The sequence below is a fragment of the Adelges cooleyi genome, unplaced genomic scaffold (assembly GCF_023614345.1).
Source record: "Adelges cooleyi isolate 19-005CV unplaced genomic scaffold, UGA_ACOO_1.1 ACOO_flye_CR_arks_rails_tigmint_CR_PRNA_23, whole genome shotgun sequence".
NCBI classification, from domain to species: domain Eukaryota; kingdom Metazoa; phylum Arthropoda; class Insecta; order Hemiptera; family Adelgidae; genus Adelges; species Adelges cooleyi.
Genome location: NW_026095893.1, coordinates 1,265,253 through 1,290,858, shown reverse-complemented (window position 1 = coordinate 1,290,858; position 25,606 = coordinate 1,265,253). Strand labels below are relative to the sequence as shown.

The 25,606-nt window shown below is 29.2% G+C and overlaps 2 protein-coding genes across 2 annotated transcripts; both read right to left on the bottom strand.

The window, feature by feature from the left end:
• Positions 1-201: 201 nt before the first annotated feature.
• Positions 202-19,241, bottom strand: LOC126835192 (uncharacterized). Its single transcript, XM_050567566.1, has 16 exons — positions 19,226-19,241; positions 9,490-9,559; positions 9,385-9,420; positions 9,251-9,307; positions 6,238-6,285; positions 5,816-5,845; positions 5,697-5,726; positions 5,497-5,538; positions 5,348-5,392; positions 4,001-4,027; positions 3,058-3,111; positions 2,309-2,338; positions 2,121-2,171; positions 1,588-1,617; positions 869-967; positions 202-604 (listed from the first exon to the last, which is right to left on the bottom strand). Exons 2-16 carry the CDS (start codon positions 9,551-9,553, stop codon positions 324-326), a joined length of 924 nt encoding a protein of 307 aa, XP_050423523.1. The 5' UTR covers positions 9,554-9,559; positions 19,226-19,241; the 3' UTR covers positions 202-323.
• A 4,187-nt stretch (positions 19,242-23,428) lies between these two features.
• On the bottom strand, positions 23,429-25,379 carry LOC126835198 (uncharacterized). Its single transcript, XM_050567584.1, has 4 exons — positions 25,328-25,379; positions 24,757-24,852; positions 24,240-24,332; positions 23,429-23,915 (listed from the first exon to the last, which is right to left on the bottom strand). Exons 1-4 carry the CDS (start codon positions 25,362-25,364, stop codon positions 23,695-23,697), a joined length of 447 nt encoding a protein of 148 aa, XP_050423541.1. The 5' UTR covers positions 25,365-25,379; the 3' UTR covers positions 23,429-23,694.
• Positions 25,380-25,606: the final 227 nt, after the last annotated feature.

Sequence of the window (25,606 nt, the reverse complement as noted above, 5' to 3'; positions counted from 1 at the left end):
ATAAAATTGAATTTTGCTAAACCAACTTGTTGATTTTGTCATAGTATAGAATAAATTAAATAAACTTATCTATCTATCTAAAAAACCACGAAGTTGAAGTGCAGTAAAGTGGTTTTATTAGTTATTATCAGTATACACGGGAAAATATTAAACGACAATATAAATGAAACACATAAAGAAGGAATAATTTTATAACCATGATTGAAACTATTCATTTTTAAAGACATTATATTAATTGACAATTTCGATATTAGAAGGCATGAAAATGTGATTTACATATAATAATAATAATAATAATAAATTATAATTAGAAGAAGTTGTCCTTAGGATTTCTGTAGAACATTATTTAACAAGTTTTCCCTAACATATTGACTGAAATTTAGTTTAGTATCGTTAGCGTTATATTCCCAAATTCCGTCAGGCATGATTTTCAGTGTCGTTTCAATGTTGTATAGATCTTTTAGAATACAAGTTTCATCTTGAACTAAAGCAGATTTTATAAATGTTTTTTTATTATAAACGTTGTGTAAACCCATGCGCACTCCAAATAAACGACACTTGTATGACAAATCTGATGTATCAAATTTCAAGTCAGGGTTTCCTCCTTAAACAAAACAAAACAATTTTAATTAAAAAACACCGTCAAAAATCTGGAAAAAATTAAAAACCGTGATTTGTATAATAATTTACTTTAATAGAAACTTTTATTCGGAAGCTTTTATACTATTAAATATATTGATTTGTAATTGAATTATGATTATTATAATATAATATTAGAATAAAGCAACAAAATTAGTGCAAAATTATTTACAAAACTGGATACATATATAAAAAGATAACAATTTCTATATGAAATATGAATATTTACCTAATACAGCTGTACTGATCAATTTGCTTACATCTTTATAAATTGCCAATCTTCTTCCTTCTCCCAAAATTGTCATCGTATAATATCTAAATATATTGTCTTGGTAATAAATAAGAAAACAAGTAATCAGTTCACAATGTAATACATTTGCAAATGTTTATATAACCTAGAATTTATTAGTACCTATTTTTTACTAAAGTTCCAAATGTATAAAGAACTTTTAGTATTTCAATATTTTTGAATATATTTTTATATTATTTTTGCATAGGTAATCAATATATTATGATGACTAACATAAACAATTTTCATAAACCCTTTCCCTAAACATTTTTTTTTTATTTCCCTTTTGTGAGTATAGTTATGAAGAGTCATCATTTTTAAACAACATTCTGGCAACAGAGGGTCTACCCTATCTCTTAAAAATAAGCAGAAAAATCGCTAGTGATCGCAAATGAACCTCCCTGTATATGAGTTATGTTTATCTATTTTTGTCCCTATTCCCGTGGACCACCCTGTATAACGCACATCATTAACGCTCGAATCCCTGTTGAGCGACCAGGTTAACAATTCGCAATTTGACTTGGTTAGAAGACTAACGAGATAGGGGGACTAACCAACCTTCTACCGCAAAATTCAGTGTTTACCCTTACTTCGTATTAACTTGTACACTAGCCGTTAACCCATATATCTACGAAAATGTTATGTATGATTGTTATTACCTTTTGCTGTAGGGTTAGAGCACCTTTTACCTATAACGAAAATATAAAATAGTTATACCACTCAAAAAATTGTTTATTATTATTCACAGCGTGATTCATTAAAAACAAGACAATCAATATTAAAGTTAAGCTCCAATGTTGCTTTCTAAATCCAAATTTTAAGATTTTTGGTGTTTTTCCTTACTGAAAAAAAATGTAGTTACCGTTAATTTTTTTATTTTTTATAAGTTATAGATATATAATAGCCCAATCATCAATCTAGTTTATAGCTCTAAAATATTAAAATTGCGCCTGTAGTATAAAAAAATATCAATCTTTACTGAGGGACGTAGGGTTATTCAAATTTGGATTTAAGACTATTTGCAGATAGGGGCATTCCTGATGAATATTCGATAAAATTATTGACTCATGCTGACCAATCCAATCAATGAACGTCCACAAATCCGGCAGTACCCTTGTCTGATATCTGCCGGGTTACTGGGAGCCTACTGTAATACCTTTTCAGCTCCGCTAAAATATAATAATTGCATTACCTATTACAGCTTCTATTTCTGATATCACATTTTTTTGGTACCATAACTTTTCTAAAATTCGAAACAAAATAAATTTATATATACATCGTTCATTGTAATAGAAACCAATATACAAGTATACGATTGTTCTCGTTATATACGAATAATCTAATATCTTAAATAATATAATTAACTACTAAAAAATTTACCACGCTTTATGGTTAAGATTTCTGGTGTTTCTGAAATGAAAATAAAAATATTTTATACTTTATAAATATAAAATTATCAAATTATCAAATAACTATATGAAAATATTTCCATAATAAATTGTACATCATTCATAATGACAGAAATGAATATGTAAGTCTATGATTATTCTCATTATACAGGCTGTTCAGTATTTCATGTAACACCCGATTCTTGCCGGTAAACTAAAATGTTGAAAACAACTTTTTAATATAAAACATTTGTAACTTTTGTTGTACAATATTAGATATAGTTTTTGTATTTATGTTTAGTCAGAAGCTAGCTTCTCTAGAGTTACTCTAGAGTTAGAAGGATCGTAACTTTTAAAAGTTTAACGGCAATGCATACAGTACATTTTTTTTAAATTAGGGATAAATTTCCGAACTTTATGACTGGTTGACAACTAATTTCGAATCGTTAATTTTAAAGTTTTTAGAGTTGAAAATATAGGCTGGGAATTAAATTGTGGTTATATAATTCACGCATATAACAATAACCCTATACGCCACCATTCTACATATTCTAAATTTGTAACTCGGTCTACTTTATAGTTAGAAAAAATTGTTTGGTAAACATTTTTTTTATTTTTTGATTAGTTTCTACCATATCCAATGATAAAAACTAAATTTAAATTACCTGTTTTTAATTATTCCGTGTTAACTTTATTTTTTTTAACATACTTTAAGTACAAAATTAACAATCTAAAATTTACCATGCTTTTTCTCTACGTCCTTTTGTGTTTCTAAATCAATGTGAACGGGAAAAACTATTTATAAAAAGATATCAAATTTTTCTAATTATAACATTTTTGAAGTTATTTTTCTCCGTGTTATGGCGAAAGTTTGATAAAAAATGGTTTTCATAGAAGTCATTTTTCGGCATATCTATTTTACGGATTTCAATTGTTATGAAAAGCTTACTATTTTCTCTATGGGGAGTGAAAGGGCGATTTTGTATAGAGCTGTTAGAAAATAGTTAGATTTATTAGAAAAAAAACTACAAAAAAGTAAAAATATAAACGTTTATGGTAAAATTTAAACAACCGAAATAAAAAAATCGGCCTTTAAGCCCTCATAGAGAAGATGTTAGTAGACACTTCAGAACGTAACTTTTGTTATAGGTTTTATTTGTAAAAAAATTGGCGTTTTCCATTTCCCCAAGTACAATACATCTGTGTGAAAATATTTTCATATTACATTTTAATGTATATTATGTTGGAATAAGAATTAATATTTTAAACAACAGGATTTATTAGTTACAATAATAATTTTTGTATTTATCATTATAATATAAATACTTAGGTATGTTACAATAACATATATCTTAAGCAATAACAATGTTGTTTTTGTAAACACACGTGTATCTAACCTTGTCTAACTTATCTTAATGTCACACTGTTTATTATATTCTACTATGTAATAATATTATCTGTTATTGTAATTACTTTATGTATTTACCAATAGTAGTGTATTAATCACTTAACTTTTTTGTTTTGTGTTTATTATTCAAATACCAAACTTCCACTTAACAATAACTCTTATACTACCTTAGTGTTATAATATTACAACATATTATTCATTATGAAAGTTATCAATAATAACAATAAGCAATTTTCCTAGCCATATTTCCAAAAAATTTATATATATTTTGATTACCTGTTTGAACTGCAGGTGATTTTATAGCTATAACCAACATATAAAACCAAATTATATTGTTAAAAACACCAGGTTTTATTTTTATTTGCAGGGTGATTTATTAAGGATAAAACAATCAAAATATCTTAATATAATTGTAGTTTTGTAACGATTCTTTTTAAAACATTTTTGTTTATGTTATTTTACAGTACTATAAAATTACTAAACATTTGCCTTTTTTAGGTATTTCCTAGAGCTTTGTACAATTTTAAAACTTAATCGTTAACTTATATTATATTTATTCAACTATATAAGTTAAGAATAACTTGCTGAAAATGTTAACTGATCGATAACCAGTTTTAGATAATTATTTTTAATGTAATTTAAGTTTAACATTTAGGACGGGAGAAAGAGTGGTATGTAGAGCAATTTTTATCCACGTGCATTACTCTACCACACTCCACCTCCCGACAGAAATTTTAAACTTTGACAAGTAGTTATCTAGATTTGGTCATCGACCAGTCAATTTGTTCAGAAAATTATTCTTAATTTGTATAGTCAAATAAATATGCATGTTAATAATGCATAATCATGTTATAATAACGATATAGATCAGAAGATAAGAATGTTAACAAAAAAACTACACTTTAAAAATTGAATGTGGTGCATCACAATGAGCTATAGGATGTTGTCTTTTTCAAAAAAAAATAGGCAAGTTTACTATGCACCCACGTCTTAATACTACAGAACAGAAATATGCACAAAAACAGATGGTATCAATTAAATTTGCATGTAAGAAATTTCAACGACTTGTATATGGGCAAGAAGTAGTCTCAGTACAAACAGATCAGATGTCGTTTAATAGTACCTAAAGCCACATGTAAGTACATAATTACTAAATTCCATGAAACACACTTAGGTATAAGTAAAACTTATTTATTTAACTAAATGTATTAAAGACTTATTTAATATAAATAAAACGGTTACAATTTCAATTTTAAAAGTAATAGAGCTCTGGAGAAAAATGAAAATAATACAAAATTTTAATATTGTCCAATAATGTAAAACTACATAAACTAAAGTATGTCTAAAAAGAAAAACTACAAATTTTATCTTTAATGAATCACCCTGTATAGCAGTAATCCTATAATTGAGAATTTTTTGAAAAATAAGTCAATGTAAAATAATGTAAAAACTTCTAATAGACATGTTAAATTAACGATTTAAACTATGTTTTGATCGATCAACGATATCTTAAGCAAAAAATACAAAGACTTTGTATTTCAAAAAAATATTTATAATTTTGGTTAAGAAATTTACAAAAATAAAATTTAATAGTTATTCGTATAAAAAAATTAAATTATTTACCTGTTTTAAATTTTAGTTTTGATAGCATACATTTGTGTGACTTTTCTAAAATTCCATACAAAATAAATTTTAACATACATCATTCCTTATGATAGAAATCAAAATAAAAGTCTATGATTATTTGTCAATTTATATGAATTATTAATTACTACTTTTATTTTCTTTGGCTACGTTCTCTTGTGTTTCTGGAACTAAAATAAAAACATTTTGTGCTTAATGAATATCGAGTAACTATACTGAAATGATCACATACACAATCTGAATGTACATCAGTCACAATGATAGGAAGCAATGTGCAAATATATCATTGTTCTCAATTCATATGAATAATAAACTACTAAATATTTACCAGGCTCTATAAATACGACATCTTGGTTTTCTGAAATTAAAATAGAGCCATTTTAAACTTAGTGAATATCAAAACTTTTTGGATATATACCAAAAAATATGTTATGGTAAAATTATTACCCGGTTCTACCAACATTAATGCTATTTCCACTGAAATGAACATAAAACGAATGTATTATTTAATGACATTACATTTATTTTGTATTTTATTGAAATCATAAGACAAAAATCAAGTATACTCGTATATATGTCTTATAAATTTGGAAAAAAATATTACCGGATTTATTATAGTAAATTGAGTAGAGATTATGGAAATTAACTAGTTGAATTGCAGCAGTTATTTCGAGTAAAATAAAATACAATGATTAGGTGTAATTAAAATTAGTTACATTAGCGTTGTTTGGTAAAAATATTTGCTATAGATTTTAAAGTAAACTTTAAGATTTATGACTTAAAAAAATCATATTTAATTTAAAAATAGTTTTTTCTTCTAGCATACTTTATCATTATCATTATATTTTTTACTATTTAATTATGATTACCCATCGTATATTGTCCAAGAATAATGTTTGTAATTATTTTCATTAAATCTAGAATAAACAAAAATAAGTTGAGCTAAAAAAAAGTTATGAATTACTTAAGCAATACTTGGGTTTATAGATAGTTAAAAAAAAGAATATGTAGTATAATATTATTAAAAAATATTGGGGGTAAATTGCAATTAAACAAATTTTTTTTTTCAACATTTCTAATTGTTCTCTGTTATACAAAACTTACCAAAATACCCATATAATTATATGCATTTATATTTATTTAATTATTTAAAAATAGTTTACTTTCGAAGGGCAATAGAGTATAGAATAATATCTTATAAACATAAGTTAAGAATAATTACAATAGCACTCAAAGAGAAATTATGTATAAACAATTAAACAACATCATTAAGAATACTTTTTAATCTGGCTAAAGTAATCATAAATAAGTCCAATTTATAATTATGTATTGCTTTATTTGAAGCCATTAACATTTCATTCACCGAAGTATTATTCGGTGTGTATACTAAGTGCAAGAAAATGGAAGGAACATTAAGAGAAAACATATTTAATAATTCAGGACAGTCAATAGTACTATTAATTAGACCACGAATCCAACAGACATCTGCAACATATCGACGATGAGCTAAGCTAGACAGTTTAATATTAGATGCGATAACATTTAGATCTGCCCCGACTTTGTTTGTTTTATATGCTAACATTCTTAAGAATCGTCGTTAAAGGCTTTCAATTTTATTAGATAACTCTGATTGATAAGGAGACCAAATAATAGTACTGTATTCGACTAACGAACGAACAAGAGCACAATATAGTAATTTGAGGCAGACCTGGTCTGAAAATTCCCAGCAATCACGTTTAAGGAACCCAAAGGTTCGTAAAGTTTTATTATACATGACAGCTGTATTCGTTAAAAGACAGATCAGAATCAAACGTAACGCCAAGATCTCTTATGTGAAAAACTTTAACTAAATTATGAACAAAATTTGAAAACATTTATTTACATTAAGACTAAGACTATTAGAGACACACCAATGGTGAAATCTGTGAAAATCTTATTGAAAGATTGAAGTAGTCATTTATGAACTCAATTTGTATAAATATTCAACAGCAGAAATTATATCAGCATAAAAGACAAGCAAATTAGTGACAGTTGATTTGGAAGTTCGAAAACCATATGACAACTAGATAACACATTTTTAAAGACTACAGATATATTATTATCTACTAGCTTTTCAAACAACTTAGACAAGGCATATAATTTAGATGTTGGTCGATAATTAAGTATATTTGATTTATCATCTTATTTAAAAACTGGAGGGATATAACTTGACTTCCATCTACTAGGAAAGATATCAGAGTAAAATTATAAATTAAAAGTGTATAGGACCATCTTAGACCATTTGCCATTAAGTTCCATACTACTTGAGAATGATTCAGTTTTCTTTTTTATCTTTGACAACCTTCCAAAAATACTTAGGGTTAAGAGTAAGAGTAAGTTCATCATAAATTGAGAGCCTGTGCGTTTAATTTTTTTTATATGATTTATTCTTTTCACGTATTAAACTACGAAGTTCCTTAGAGAACCAACTTCGATAAGATGCCTTACTTGGAAGTACTTTGGGAACAAAAATATCAACGTTTTGTAGAACCAAACTATGAAAAATATCTAAGGCGTCATTCACATTTTCACAATCATATAAAGGCAACCAGTTCGCCATAGCTAGTCAATAAGACATACCTATATAGTCACCTGATTTAAAATTATATACACAAGTGGGCCGACAAGCATGTTGAACAGGAGTATTATCATTAGAAACTATTGAAAGTGCTGGGCGATGAGAATCAAGAGGCACTAATATATCTAAAGCTTGATTTACCCAAACTGGACTAGAATTTTAAAATAGTAGATCAAGAGATGTGCCATTAACATTAAGAGGAGCTGGGTTATGTTGATACATATTAGAGAACGCCACGCAGAACCGGCATCCACTATATTAAAACCAACTACATCGTTGTACAATTTAACACCCGTTGGATTGTAATCAACTGCCAAAATAACAGTCGTATTAGCACTAGCGTTCGATAAAATGTACTCAACGCACTCGAGGAATGTAAAGGACTTCAGTTCTTCAGAGTGCGGAGTTTCGATTTACATTTAAGTAAGATGGAAACATCATTAATACTTTTGAGATTGATGAGTAATGGGCGACCTTTTTCCACTGGTTGTCTACCTAAGCGTTTATTATTACAAATAGGTATATCAATGTTCAAAGCAGCAATTCAATTCTTTGTTGTTATATGGACAGAATTAGAGTCTTCGGTTGATTCTTCAGGTATATTGTAAACAATAAAATTATGAGCTCTACGCATACAGTCTTGGGTTTCTCTAGTTAAATCTACAATGGAATTATTTGACGGTGCGGCAGATTCTAGTTGATGTATATTGTCGTGTAATAGCTTAATTTCAGTTTTTAAAACTGAATCATTCTCCTTTTTCAAACTTTTAAGGGTAGCTGTTATGTTACTCATAGTTGTCTGGATAGAGAAAACATTGTTTTCGTAATTACTAAGGTTACTTTTAATTGTTGCAAGCTTGGTATCTTGAGATGGCTGTAATGATTTTAATGACAATAGTATAACATTTAACCTTGGCTCAACTCGATACACGTTGGCTTATGTACCAGTTCTTTTAATATGTGTATCATTTTTAAGCATAATGTGATGTATGAAATTATTGAAGAGAGAAAAATAAACTATGCATTTTCGCGGTAGAATACGTGTTCACTGTACAACAGCCGATACTGTATTGTATATGAGTACCATCAATATAAATTATTTGATTTACATCAACTCTGGTTTTAAACACAATTTACTACTTTACACGTTATTCATTTATAATCTCAACAGGTTATAAAAACTATAATATTAAATTTAAAAGTTGATAATCAGACAAACCTATCAAAAACGTTGTGTTTTTATTTTTATTTTATGTATATTTTACCTGTTTGGTGCAGAGAATCTCTATCGGTGTTGTATTCGGTATACTGGAGGTATTTGTCTGGAATAAATTGTATACATACATCATAATGCAAGACTTGAAATATTATTTTATTAAAAAAAAACATGTTTGCTTACTAGTTAGGTAAACCTGCCTTTTATATATTATTTCATCTGCAAAACAAAAAGTAAAATGTTGAGTTTTTTTTTATAGTTTGTGTAGTGTAAAAATGAAATAATCACCTGTATCTTCAGCTACCAAAACATTTACCAAAGCAAACGATATTAAAATACGTAAAAGAATCATTTTTATCTGCAAAATTATTAATAATCATTAAATCATTTTATGCTAGACTCAGTGACCATTTAGTTAAATCACTTAGTTCTTTACGTGTTACGAATTTTCTTAAACAAAAAATTGTAACATTTTTAAAAATAGTCGAATACATTAGAGCAATAGCGTGCATTACCGATGATACCCATACATAAAGTTTTCTATACACTGCTCAGCGCCAGAAGCGTACGATAATTGTATGAATTGTACGAAAACTAAATTTTATCACTTTTAAATATTGTTTGTGCATCGTATTTTGAACCGATTTATTTATTACCTTTGTCACTCTCCCAATTTAAATTTAGGTTTCCTCCGAGAATGATAGTTTGCTATTTAAATACTAAATCATGGTGGTCGGGATGTTGAGTATTTCTATATTATACAGCGATACGATTTAAAAGGAAACGATTGATATATTTACATTAATGTTTAACAGATGTTGAAATTCAAGAAAACGCTTCGATGCGAATATGTGGATACTGTTGATAATTTCTTACTGCGCCGGTTTGAACTGTATTAAGTTTATACTGTATTGGTATAGACAGAACTTAATTTTTAATCTACGGGTTTAAGCTGTACTGATTTAGACTGTACTATTATATACTATGTACAGATTCTCATTGAAGCTTTCTAAAGTGATTAAATCACTTTCAACTTAATTACCCTTCTTGAACTACTATGCTAATTTATAAATGAACTAGGTTTATGTTGTACTAGTTTAGACTGCGCTGGCTTAAACTGTGCTTGGTTTGAACTGTACTTGTTATTTCGTCTTGTTATCAAAGCATTTATTTTAATCTATAAATACGCCATGAGAGATGAAATGTATTCTATAGCCTTAAAATATAACTATTTTTTTTTGTACAATTATAAAATTAAATCCAAAATACTGAAAATTGTCCTACATTTATAATTGCTTATGTAAAAATGTAATGGCCAAAAATATAATATTAATCAAAATCGTTTTAATTTGGAGAATTCAAATCCTATAACTAGGTCGACTTTAAAATGTTGTTTTTGGATACATTTCTTATTTAGGGCATTAGTGTATTACTAACGGGTAGTTGTTTGAACAAGCATACAAAACATCACATCAAATTATGTTTTCTTCTTATTTCCTCAAATAACACAATTTTAAGACGTGTTTTCAATACTTTTGTATAAGAAAGTAAATTTACAATTATTTAGAAAAGTAATAATCATGATAAACCCGTTATTTTATATCGTTGCGAATTTAAGGTAAATAAAACGCAAAAATAAATATTACTTACTGTGTGTTTACACACTTTATCGTTCATTATACAAATATAACAGCGAGTTTTATACAACGAAAATTGAGAGTAAAAAATAAAATCTAATACATTATCAATTAGAAACCTAATTTTGGTCCTCTGGTTAAAAATATCTACACACGTTAAGAAATATACGTTCTACTCGTTAAAATTTGGGCAGATACAAAATAAAAAAAAACCAGTAAAGTGGGGTCGGTGCATAGTGGGGACGGAGCATAGTTGGGTCGGGGCATAGTGGTGACGGGGAGGTCACAGGTTTACAGGAATTTTTAAATCTGAAAGTGATAAAATCACTTTCGAAAAAACGCTTCGATGCAAATCGGTAGTTAGTATTTTCAAGCCAGTACAGTCCAAACCAAGCACAGTATAAACCAGCAAAGTTAGAAAGTTTTAAATGAAGGTTCTGTATTTACAAATGAGCATCAAAGCGTTAATTTGAAAGTGATTTTATCCGAGAGGACTAGTACAGTAAAGTATTGGCATAATGTAATCAAAGCAATGAGGAAACGGAGAGGTCACAGGTCTACAAGAATTATTATAAATAAAAGTGATAAAATTGAATAAAATCGCTTTCAAATAAACGCTTTGATGCCCATTTGTAAATACAGAACCTTCATTTAAAACTTTCTAACTTTGCTGGTTTATACTGTGCTTGGTTTGGACTGTACTGGCTTGAAAATACTAACTACCGATTTGCATCGAAGCGTTTTTTCGAAAGTGATTTTATCACTTTCAGATTTAAAAATCAAAGCAATGAGGAAACGGAGTGGTCACAGGTCTACAAGAATTATTATAAATAAAAGTGATAAAATTGAATAAAATCGCTTTCAAATAAACGCTTTGATGCTCATTTGTAAATACAGAATCTTCATTTAAAACTTTCTAACTTTGCTGGTTTATACTGTGCTTGGTTTGGACTGTACTGGCTTGAAAATACTAACTACCGATTTGCATCGAAGCGTTTTTTCGAAAGTGATTTTATCACTTTCAGATTTAAAAATTCCTGTAAACCTGTGACCTCCCCGTTCCCAATATGTCCCGACCCAACTATGCTCCGTCCCCACTATGCCCCGACCCCACTGTACTGGTTTTTTTTTTTTTTTTGCAAAAACTTAGTACACCAAATAACACATATACAATGTCTTGTTATATTTTGTTGGAATGGTCGACGATTCATGTTTCAATCGTTTGTACTCCATAGTTTAAATTATAATCGCTTATTCTCAATAAAATTAATATTTATGTATTATATACTTCCATTAAAGCAATCTCAAACAAACTATTTATACTTCACAGATTATATTATTTCAAAGCTATATTATACTTCTATTTTACTAGATTGACAATGTACAAAATAAAATGCAACTAAAAAAACCTTTTCATAGATCCTTAAAATGTAAAGGGTGGGATAGTGAAACGGGTTTTTACCATTTAAATACATTAGAAAATCGCCGTTTTACTGCCTCATCCTGTATATTAATTTCTTGTTATTTTCTAAAGAAAAATCGATTTTCTTACATTTAAATTAAAATAAATCGTATACTGGTACTGTGATGGAGAAAACAATAAATTTTACCTACATTTATTACTTATTAGTTAAATATTACTAACATGTATAGCCACTAGCGGTCGGCTGTTGCCTGTTATTTAACAATAACCTATTATGGAGATTTTAAAAATTGTGTTTTTTTAATAATAGCATAGGAGCAGTATCATGATATTAAATGTTCACGAGATCTGATCTAGTCACAAAATAAAGTATTATCATTTATGACTTAATTATTATTAAAATTTATCTTAATAGTAATGGTACATAGTAATAAAATAATGAAATATTTTTTACAAAATTAGAGCTACAAGTTGATAAACTAAAAAAATAAAATTAGCACGAAGCAGATTATCTAATATTAGACAATTTAAACAATCAAGCGTGAATCTCTTTAAATGAATAACAGTATAACAGTATACAAAACATAAGTTTTCCTTTAAAAAAATTGTGTAATAAAAAAAACATTTTGAGGCGGTATACTGCATAAAAACTAACACTTAATCTGAATCCAAAAAACAACAGTCCTCTTCATTATTTGCAGGTAGTTGGACATTAAATACTCATAGTTAACCTTCGGTAAGGTTATATAACGCAGGCTATAAAATAACAAGATAACGAAAGTGGTTTTGTCGTATCAGAATCATTAAATGTCTTAATAAGTACACGGATAGGTTTTTTTCCCAATAAATCGAGTGTCTACTATAATCAGTTACACGATTTAGTCGCCTATGATATCATGTAAATAACACAATATTATGATACCGATCATTGGACCCTAACCTAATCTAACACGGATAGACGTTACCAACTGATAGTTTTTAGTGTCTGTTCGTTTCTCACATCTGGTACACTGGGTTTTTAGTTAAAAAAAAAAAAAAAAAAAAAAGAACTTTGTGTAAACTTTAAGTCAAGAGTGGTACTTGAGCACAAAACCTAATAGTATCATTCTGCATAGATATAAATAAAATTGTTTTAATGATTTGATCAATTTTTTTTAAAGATTTTAGGTGTTTTTGTTGAAATATACATAATCTGCGAAAACACAGTTTCCCGGCAATTAAAAAAAAACTGTAGTGCCGAATTTTTTTCCCGTTTAATATGTTATGGGTACATATGAGTTCCAACTACTGGCAAATTTTCAACCCAAAAGTTTTAAAATTACGGCTAAAAACCCCGAAAAACAAAAAAACTTGTACCCCCCCTAGGGGGGCGGGAAATGGGTATATTTTGAATTTGACAAAACTGACGTGCGCGGGCTTACCAAATAAATATTTTTTAAACATTTCAACTCGATCCGACTCTTTTTCTTGATACTATAGCCAGTAAAAGTTCTAACTTAAAAACTCGTACGGTTTTTTTTTTGTTTTTTCAACTTTCGTCTGTGAAGACTTAAATTTTTTCAACTTTTACCCCCCCAAAGTACAAACTAGACAAAATTTGTGATTAATAGAGTTGCTATTCGAAGGAATTGGTCTAGTATTAAAAAAGTTACAGTGTATACAGCGAAAAAAAAAGCCCACATCAGAGTAAAACCAATACCTTCTCGCTTTGCATCGAAGCTAAAACATTTTTCTGGATTTTTGTGTAAAAGACATCAAAAGTGGTCAAATTATATGTTTTTTGGGTCGGTGATTACGAATTTAATATCAGTTCTCAATTTTAATCATCCGGAAAGAACTAAAGTAAAAAAAAAAAAAAAAAGAACTTTATGTAAACTTTAAGTCAAGAGTGGTACTTGAGCACAAAACCTAATAGTATCATTCTGCATAGATATAAATAAAATTGTTTTAATGATTTGATCAATTTTTTTTAAAGATTTTAGGTGTTTTTGTTGAAATATACATAATCTGCGAAAACACAGTTTCCCGGCAATTAAAAAAAAACTGTAGTGCCGAATTTTTTTCCCGTTTAATATGTTATGGGTACATATGAGTTCCAACTACTGGCAAATTTTCAACCCAAAAGTTTTAAAATTACGGCTAAAAACCCCGAAAAACAAAAAAACTTGTACCCCCCTAGGGGGGCGGGAAATGGGTATATTTTGAATTTGACAAAACTGACGTGCGCGGGCTTACCAAATAAATATTTTTTAAACATTTCAACTCGATCCGACTCTTTTTCTTGATACTATAGCCAGTAAAAGTTCTAACTTAAAAACTCGTACGGTTTTTTTTTGTTTTTTCAACTTTCGTCTGTGAAGACTTAAATTTTTTCAACTTTTACCCCCCCAAAGTACAAACTAGACAAAATTTGTGATTAATAGAGTTGCTATTCGAAGGAATTGGTCTAGTATTAAAAAAGTTACAGTGTATACAGCGAAAAAAAAAGCCCACATCAGAGTAAAACCAATACCTTCTCGCTTTGCATCGAAGCTAAAACATTTTTCTGGATTTTTGTGTAAAAGACATCAAAAGTGGTCAAATTATATGTTTTTTGGGTCGGTGATTACGAATTTAATATCAGTTCTCAATTTTAATCATCCGGAAAGAACTAAAGTAAAAAAAAAAAAAAAAAGAACTTTATGTAAACTTTAAGTCAAGAGTGGTACTTGAGCACAAAACCTAATAGTATCATTCTGCATAGATATAAATAAAATTGTTTTAATGATTTGATCAATTTTTTTTAAAGATTTTAGGTGTTTTTGTTGAAATATACATAATCTGCGAAAACACAGTTTCCCGGCAATTAAAAAAAAACTGTAGTGCCGAATTTTTTTCCCGTTTAATATGTTATGGGTACATATGAGTTCCAACTACTGGCAAATTTTCAACCCAAAAGTTTTAAAATTACGGCTAAAAACCCCGAAAAACAAAAAAACTTGTACCCCCCTAGGGGGGCGGGAAATGGGTATATTTTGAATTTGACAAAACTGACGTGCGCGGGCTTACCAAATAAATATTTTTTAAACATTTCAACTCGATCCGACTCTTTTTCTTGATACTATAGCCAGTAAAAGTTCTAACTTAAAAACTCGTACGGTTTTTTTTTGTTTTTTCAACTTTCGTCTGTGAAGACTTAAATTTTTTCAACTTTTACCCCCCAAAGTACAAACTAGACAAAATTTGTGATTAATAGAGTTGCTATTCGAAGGAATTGGTCTAGTATTAAAAAAGTTACAGTGTATACAGCGAAAAAAAAAGCCCACATCAGAGTAAAACCAATACCTTCTCGCTTTGCATCGAAGCTAAAATTCCTGTAAACCTGTGACCTCCCCGTCACCACTATGCCCCGACCCAACTATGCGCCGTCCCCACTATGCACCGACCCCACTGTACTGGTTTTTTTTTTTTTTGCAAAAACTTAGTGGACCAAATAACACAAATACAATGTCTTGTTATATTTTGTTGGAATGGTCGACGATTCATGTTTCAATCGTTTGTACTCCATAGTTTAAATTATAATCGCTTATTCTCAATAAAATTAATATTTATGTATTATATACTTCCATTATAGCAATCTCACACAAACTATTTATACTTCACAGATTATATTATTTCAAAGCTATATTATACTTCTATTTTACTAGATTAACAATGTACAAAATAAAATGCAACTAAAAAAACCTTTTCATAGATCCTTAAAATGTAAAGGGTGGGTTAGTGAAACGGGTTTTACCATTTAAATACATTAGAAAATCGCCGTTTTACTGCCTCATCCTGTATATTAATTTCTTGTTATTTTCTAAAGAAAAATCGATTTTCTTACATTTAAATTAAAATAAATCGTATACTGGTACTGTGATAGAGAAAACAATAAATTTTACCTACATTTATTACTTATTAGTTGAATATTACTAACGTGTATAGCCACTAGCAGTCGGCTGTTGCCTGTTATTTAACAATAACCTTTTATGGAGATTTTAAAAATTGTGTTTTTTTAATAATAGCATAGGAGCAGTATCATGATGTTAAATGTTCACGAGATTTGATCTAGTCATAAAATAAAGTATTATCATTTATGACTTAATTATTATTAAAATTTATCTTAATAGTAATAGTACATAGTAATAAAATAATGAAAATTTTTTACAAAATTAGAGCTACAAGTTGATAAACTAAAAAAATAAAATTAGCACGAAGCAGATTATCTAATATTAGACAATTTAAACAATCAAGCGTGAATCTCTTTAAATGAATAACAGTATAACAATATACAAAACATTAGTTTTCCTTTAAAAAAATTGTGTAATAAAAAAAACATTTTGAGGCGGTATACTGCATAAAAACCAACACTTAATCTAAATCCAAAAAACAACAGTCCTCTTCATTATTTGCAGGTAGTTGGACATTAAATACTCATAGTTAACCTTCGGTAAGGTTATATAACGCAGGCTATAAAATAACGAGATAACGACAGTGGTTTTGTCGTATCAGAATCATTAAGTGTCTTAACAAGTACACGGACAGGTTTTTTTCCCAAAAAATCGAGTGTCTACTATAATCAGTCACACGATTTAGTTTCTCACATCTGGACCCTGGGTTTTTAGTTTAAAAAAAACGGTTTTTTTTTTGTTTTTTTCAACTTTCGTCTGTGAAGACTAAAACTTTTTCAACTTTTACCCCCCGAAAGTTCAAACTAGACAAAATTTGTGATTTATAGAGTTGCTATTCGAAGGAATTGGTATAGTATTAAAAAAGTTACAGTGTATACAGCGAAAAAAAAAGCCCACATCAGAGTAAAACCAATACCTTCTCGCTTTGCATCGAAGCTAAAACATTTTTCTGGATTTTTGTGTAAAAGACATCAAAAGTGGTAAAATTATATGTTTTTTGGGTCGGTGATTTCGAATTTAATATCAGTTCTCAATTTGAATCATCCGGAAAGAACTTAAGTAAAAAAAAAAAAAAAGTTGAATTTGTGTAAACTTCAAGTCAAAAGTGGTACTTGAGCACAAAACCTAATAGTATCATTCTGCATAGATATAAATCAAATTGTTTTAATGATTTGATCAATTTTTTTTAAAGATTTTAGGTGTTTTTGTTAAAATATACGCAATGTGCGAAAACACGGTTTTCCGGCAATTAAAAAAAAACTGTAGTGCCGAATTTTTCATTCGCTTAATATGTTACGGATACATATGAGTTCCAACTACTGGCAAATTTTCAACCCAAAAGTTTTAAAATTACGGCAAAAAACTCCGAAAAACAAAAAAACTTGTACCCCCCCTAGGGGGGCGGGAAATGGGTATATTTTGAATTTGACAAAATTGACGTGCGCGGGCATACCTAATAAATATTTCTTATACATTTCAACTCGATCCGACTCTTTTTCTCGATACTATAGCCAGTAAAAGTTCTAACTTAAAAACTCGTACGTTTTTTTTTTGTTTTTTCAACTTTCGTCTGTGAAGACTTAAACTTTTTCAACTTTTACCCCCCCAAAGTACAAACTAGACAAAATTTGTGATTTATAGAGTTGCTATTCGAAGGAATTGGTCTAGTATTAAAAAAGTTACAGTGTATACAGCGAAAAAAAAAGCCCACATCAGAGTAAAACCAATACCTTCTCGCTTTGCATCGAAGCTAAAACATTTTTCTGGATTTTTGTGTAAAAGACATCAAAAGTGGTCAAATTATATGTTTTTTGGGTCGGTGATTACGAATTTAATATCAGTTCTCAATTTTAATCATCCGGAAAGAACTTAAGTAAAAAAAAAAAAAAAGTTGAATTTGTGTAAACTTCAAGTCAAAAGTGGTACTTGAGCACAAAACCTAATAGTATCATTCTGCATAGATATAAATCAAATTGTTTTAATGATTTGATCAATTTTTTTTAAAGATTTTAGGTGTTTTTGTTAAAATATACGCAATGTGCGAAAACACGGTTTTCCGGCAATTAAAAAAAAACTGTAGTGCCGAAATTTCAACCCGCTTAATATGTTACGGATACATATGAGTTCCAACTACTGGCAAATTTTCAACCCAAAAGTTTTAAAATTACGGCTAAAAACTCCGAAAAACAAAAAAACTTGTACCCCCCCTAGGGGGGCGGGAAATGGGTATATTTTGAATTTGACAAAACTGACGTGCGCGGGCATACCAAATAAATGTTTCTTATGAATTTCAACTCGATCCGACTCTTTTTCTCGATACTATAGCCAGTAAAAGTTCTAACTTAAAAACTCGTACGGTTTTTTTTTTGTTTTTTCAACTTTCGTCTGTGAAGACTTAAACTTTTTCAACTTTTACCCCCCCAAAGTACAAACTAGACAAAATTTGTGATTTATAGAGTTGCTATTCGAAGGAATTGGTCTAGTATTAAAAAAGTTACACTGTATACAGCGAAAAAAAAAGCCCACATCAGAGTAAAACCAATACCTTCTCGCTTTGCATCGAAGCTAAAAAAGGTGTATGTTTTTTTTTTTTTGATCATGAATATCCGATTAAAAAATATATTCTCATTGAAACAAGTTTTAAAAATAATATTTATGGAGTTATTGGAGTTTAATAGATATTCATATATGATTTTCAAAAGCATCTTTTTTATCATTTCTTTAACAGAAAAATTATAAAATACAAATTTTTAATACAATTGTATGTTGGCTGTAGAGTGTAGACCCCTAGATTTTCTTAATCGACTAGCTTGTCGGTCTACTTTAAATGGTTTTTTTAACACTTGTGTTAAAAACTCTATTATATCGACCGAAACAGTAAAATCAAAACGTATCATGCATAGTTGCCTATACAATTTCTTATATAGTATCTACTTGTACTTTAATGACTTTGGTTTATTGATTACATTTTACCGCTAGTCTAAACACAAAAATAAAAAATTCTAATAAAAATATATTTAAGTAGTACTTACAATGCTTGATATTATGTTGAACGAAACAGTAAAACTAAACGTAGTATGCAGAGTTGCCTATGAGATTTTCTTTAACTTAAACGGGATTGTTTTGTTCGGTATGTTTACTCTGTTATTGCAAATATTCAGTTGCAAAAACAAGCTTTTCTTTTATTGACACAATGAGTACATCACCACAACCTACGATTGCAGAAAATATATCATTATACATATTTTTTATGTTATAATATAAGAAAAATATTATAAGAAATGAAACGCAATGAACTAAACCTCAACATAACTACAATCTGAATTAAAGGAACTAGATTTTGTTCACGATTTGTGTTAGTTTCCTTCCCTCGCCAATAAATAGTTGGTTAATTACCGTTGGCCATGTTTTACATGGGCACGATGCGGTGAAGTGTAGTTGTGTAGAGCCGACTGCCTTTAATAAAAAGAGCAGTATCGCCTGCTACGATTGTCGGTATAGGTTTAGCAAAACACTTTAATGGGTCAGGTTGACCGCGCGCGCTTAATAACGGGATATAAGGAAACTATAGTTAGGTAGCTTGGTATTGAGACCTTACAACAAAAAGTTCAATAACGACACAATTGATTATAGTATCAACAAAAACTGATACTTGCAACAAAGAAGCAATATGGAAAAAAGATAGAAAAACAATTACAACGCTACAAGGCCAAACATTAGTTATTAAATTAAAATAGACAAGCACTTTTAGTATAGTGTTGTTATGTGTATAAAAAACAAATAAATATTATTAAGTGGACTGTATATTATAAAGTATACTATATCAATATATTTTACTGAACATGTACTCTCAGTGAAGACGATCGAGATCCTATGTGTACTGACCGTGAAACACATTATAACCACGCTTGGAAAGAAATCAAGGTGCCGGTCATTGGACGTATAACACAATTCTGGGCCACACAAACATGCCGTATAAACGATGATGAGAGGGGAAGTGCGGTTGGGAAATGCGAGCAGATAATATTACCACACTCCGCCTTTCCTCCTGCCCTAAACTTGAAACTTCAAAAACTTCAAAAATAGTTATCCGAAACTGGTTATGGACCAATCAAAATTTTAAGTACATTATTCGCAATTTAAAAAGTTAATAAAATATGTACGTTACTATTTAAGTTTCAAAAGTTGCTATAAAAAAACCCAAGTTGGGAGAGGGTTAAAAACAAAAAAAAAATGTGAAAAATTAAGATCACATTGTATAAAAACAACATGAGAAAAAAATGTAATTTCTTATTAAACAAATGTTATGGTGAGATAGCGGGGAAGATATGGGAAACGTGTTGCTTGCTGTACTGGACACGGTTGAAATATTTTTTTTTATAATAACAACTGATTGGAGCATATTTATTTGTATATGTCTGTTTGAATATGTATACTTTTATACTTCTATACATTTTTTTTATAATTGAGTAATTTGATAAAAAAAAAAAATTGTAGTCTGAACATTCGCTATAGAGGACTTGGTGGGTATTATAAATTTTGAGAAAAAATAGTTAGCATTTAATGACATTTTAGTGGGCGGAGGAGATAAATGAACTCCTTTGCTATAATCTATATTGGAGTCTATATGGTCGGTCAACTGGATTACGACCGATGGTCATAAGTGTCTTAGACAACCACTAACCAACACGTCTTATACTTTTTTTGTTGTTTACTTTTGATTTTGTTAGTGTCCCTTTTTTTTTTGAGTACAGTAATTTGAAAACACGTTTTCTTGTGACGTATGCAAAAAAACCTTCCTCCGCAAAGACAATTTGAAACGTCACGTGAAGACTCACGATGGATGTCGTTTCCCGTGTGGTGTTTACAATTATGAGTTTTTGTGTAAGGGCAGCCTTAATAGACATTGTTTGGCTAAGCACGGTAATTATATATTACCTTTTTTTAGAAAAATACTATATGTTATAATTGAGCTAATTTTTTTCAATGCGCTCATATTTTGGTAAACCAAAATTAAATTACAAGCAGTATATTATAACCAACTTTTGACGATCTGATTCACGCTGTATAAATTAAATCAAAGAAAAGTACCAAAAAAAAACACATATTAACTAGTAGTGGTATATCGACCTATTTAGACCAAAAAAATAAATTGTTTTTCAGTGAAATATTTTCTTATGCAAAACATGTGTACAAATAAGAACAATCACACATCGACAACAACAACACAGAAAGCACAACAACAATTTCGTTTCAACAGCAAGGGAACACATTTTCAATTCAAACCCGCGCGTCCATAAAATATCTGTAAATACTTCCTATACACTGAATTTATATTTTACAAATTTCTGAATACGTAGAAATAGAAATTATTTTGATACATACATCACGCATTTTTCAATTAAACTACGTCCCTTTTCCCGATAACTTATTATTATTTTCAATAAATTGCCAAAAAATAAGCAATCATGTTCACTACCGTTCTTGTATAATAAGTTTTATTTAAGGCTAACGTATGTTCTTTAATCATTTTTATTTCGCACCATGAGACTGATGCGATGGTTGGAATTAGTATTGTACTTGCTAGAATACAGAAAATAACATACTATATATAACTATTACTGAAAATTAGTCCAAAATGCGTTCAAAAATTGGTTTGAAAAAAAAAAAATTCATCTCGCCCACCGGGGGGGGGGGGGGGGCCGCTTGTTAAAATTTTGGTTGGAGGCAACGTATGAATATAGAAAGGCCTAATCAATTGTTCCGTGTAAATTTCGACTCTAATTTTTTTTAAATTTTTAATTACACCACATTCGTAGACTATTTTACAACTAATTTATTAATTATTTATTATCCTATTTTAGCTGAAAAAAAACCTTCAAACCGATATGTATAATGTGGTATAAACATTAAGTGCCTGTTGAAATTACACATATTAAGCAACAAATGTGGTAATATTCGACTGTTCATTATGACTGCACTTATTGAACAGTTCATACTGTTACCATACAATGTGTTTTCATTTTTCATCTGTTTTTACTTATTTTATTGATAGCAACTTCAGAAACTTAAATGGTAACGCATAAGTTGCATTAACTAGTTTGGCAAGTAATTCGGTAGTTGACCGATCGTTAGTATGCCGTCAATAGGACAGGTGACTTGAGGGAAGGAATTATTGTTCCATATATATATATATATATATATATGCAAAAGAACAATCGCGTATTACCGCAGTTCGCCTGAACACAACTATTTTTAAAATTATAAAAGTATTGGTTAAATTACACATTAATTATAATTGGTTATAATTATTGCAAAAATTTCAATATTCGTTTTAGATTATTTACTATCAATAAACATTTACAACTCCCCAAAAAATATAAAAAATACTTTTTCTAGAAGAAGTGACACACTTTTGTCATTATAACTATTTTATCGGGATTTGTGTTTCTACCATCCACAGATTCAAACCAAAAATTCACAATTTAAAAAGTTGGAACGTGTGCGTTTCCAATTAAGTTTTAAAAGCCACTATCAAATAAACTAAGTTGGGAGGGTGGGATATAAATAACAAAAATTGTAAAAAATTGAGACCGCATTGTATAAAAACAATATGAAAGAAAAAATGTAATTTCTTATTAAACCCTATGAGATATTTAGTCCACGATAAAACGATCATTCTGTATAATATATACCCAATGAAATAACTTATGTTCTATTGAACATTTTAAACAATTTTTTTTTTTAAATTACTTTTACTCATTTGCGCTATAAATGCCACGAAAAAACGTGCATTAAAAAAAAATGCACTTTTTTGGCTGCAATTAAGTTTAATTCAATCTTTTTTTTTTTGTGAGCTGTTAGATTGGTGGACAACTCTTGCTCTACTAGAGACAAGATTTGCCATCCTAGAGAAGTGGTTGTGGTGCGGTGATTTCCCGTTGCCTTTCGCATCGGTCGGGTGGCCATTTCTCTCCATTTTTCTTCGATAACTCTGGCGCATAAATCCCCACAAGAAAATGTCTGGCAGGGTCAAAGCCAGGTGACGTGGATTGGCCACCAAGATCGTGCGATTTGACCCCGCTAGACTATTTCGTGTGGGGATTTTTGAAGTCACAGGTCTATGCTAATAAGCCGCATCTAGATAATTCTTGTTGGACTATTTGAAATAAGAAACAAAATACATAATATTTTATTTAATTAAAAGAATAGTTGAAAACTGTTTAAATTGCTTTAATAAATATTAACACCGAGTTGAGCTCAACAGAGAAGTTACTAAGACAATCAGTAACCACAAGTACTTGCCCCAGCTAGTGAGTTGCAAGCAAAGTGTGGCTAGAGACTGGACTTAAGAAATGGTACTCACCACATAAGCAACACGTGTAATTATAAGTGAGTATAATTGTTTAACTTAAATATATATATTAAATTGTTAACTAACAACTTGGATAATAGTGCAAAATTCCAGTATTATTTAAATTAAATTAAATCTGTACTATTATCATAATAGTTCCTTAAGTGGTCGTACTTCGTTGCCGATGACTTGGCACCATTGTCCTTCAATTTTTCCGTATGTTTCGAAAGTAATGTCATCACTTAGGGTACAAGTACCATTAGAATTTAACTGGATATTCGTTGTGTATGATATTGGCTTTTTTATACACAAGTACAATGCTATCATATGACACATCCATGGTATAGATATATCCTCTTCTGGTCCAGCTAAAAAAATTTTAAAAAATGTTTTCTTATCGTCCTTGCAATATTGTTGTGAACTATCTCTATTAAATACGTTGTAGAAGAATGTTGATAAAACGTACATATATAGTGGAGTATTGGGACCATAGACTCTCATTTAAATTTTTGATTGTTACGTATAAGTGAAAAATATGATGTGAAACGATGCATATGGCTATAATACAGCACGTTTAATAACTACCACGTTATTATTGTAATTTGTTCGTATCAATAGTATTAATAAAGAGAACAAAAATGAATGTATACATGCAATAAATAATGGTATAAAAACCATTCCAACTCATTTACCTAATGCTCGGATGATTCTATACTCTAAAGGGTCTGAACCAAGACGACTTCTCTCATTTAAATGATTGGTCACATTTTCTGGTTTCCCATAATCTGCAAATGTTTATAAGCAATCGTGTTAATAAAATTAAAAAAAAATTTAAATAATTTAGTTCCTTGTAATTTCAAACAGTTATTTGGTCTCTCACTCTGTCCCCAAAAGTTTACTTAATTGTAATGGTAGTGTAATAAAAAAACAACTATCAGCTTTAAAACAAGATCATTAAAAAAATGCCACAATGGTATGGTTATAGATACAAGCAACATTAAAATTAGTAATATGAACATATTGTTTTATTACCTTTTTATCATAATAACATTTAAAAAATTAAAAATAAATTGAATTTGTTATGCCCTTTTGTTATGATTTAATTACTCTGCCGCCGGCGGACACCGGTGTGCAATAGAAAAAAATTGATACCCTAATTATGTATAAAGCTTTAACATCCACTACAACTCTAGATATACTAGTATTTACTTATTGTCCGGTTCAATATATTTTTTAAAGCTATTTCAGTAAATTTTCTTCTCTTTTTTCCAAGGCCTCTTAAAACTTCTCTAAATCCATCAAAATCTGCAAAAATGATTAAATGCCCGTGTTGATAAAGAATAATTATAAGATTTATTATTTTTATTAATCTCTCTCTATATATATATAATTATTATTGTATAATACTATAAAATTAATAATTATTTGTATAGTTGTCATTCGACATGCTCTCCACATCATTTTCTACTCATAACACTCAAACTTGCTTACTACGGCATTGTTTATTATAATTGTTTGAATACCATGTTTGAAAGTTATTTAAATAATATCCATTTAAATAACTTTTCATCTAGACGATTAGTTTAGTAAGTTTTTATTCGAATAATGCATAGCTCTATTTGCATATATTTATCTAACCTGTTGGGAGAATTTCCAAGTGTAAATTTATTTCATTAAAATTTAGAGTTTGACATTAAATATTTAAAAAAATATAGCAAATTTTAACTCTAAATCAAGCCTTAAAGGCTATTCAAGAATATCGAAAAATGCGTATAATTACTTTGGGTTTCAGGAACAGGGATATCTGTAACAAACATATCAAATATCAAATAACAATCACTATAAAACGAAAATTAAAAAAGTATATTTCTAATCGCATAATGCGAATAATCGTTGCCACATAAGTTGGCACAGCGGTGGCGTCAAACTAGTCTTTTTCCTCGACCGCCCGTTGGCTAGGACAAGCGTGGTACAGCCACAACGGTGCTTTATTATTGTTGTTATTACTATTATCAGTATTATTATTATAAATTTTATAAAAATACTATCAACCATGCTT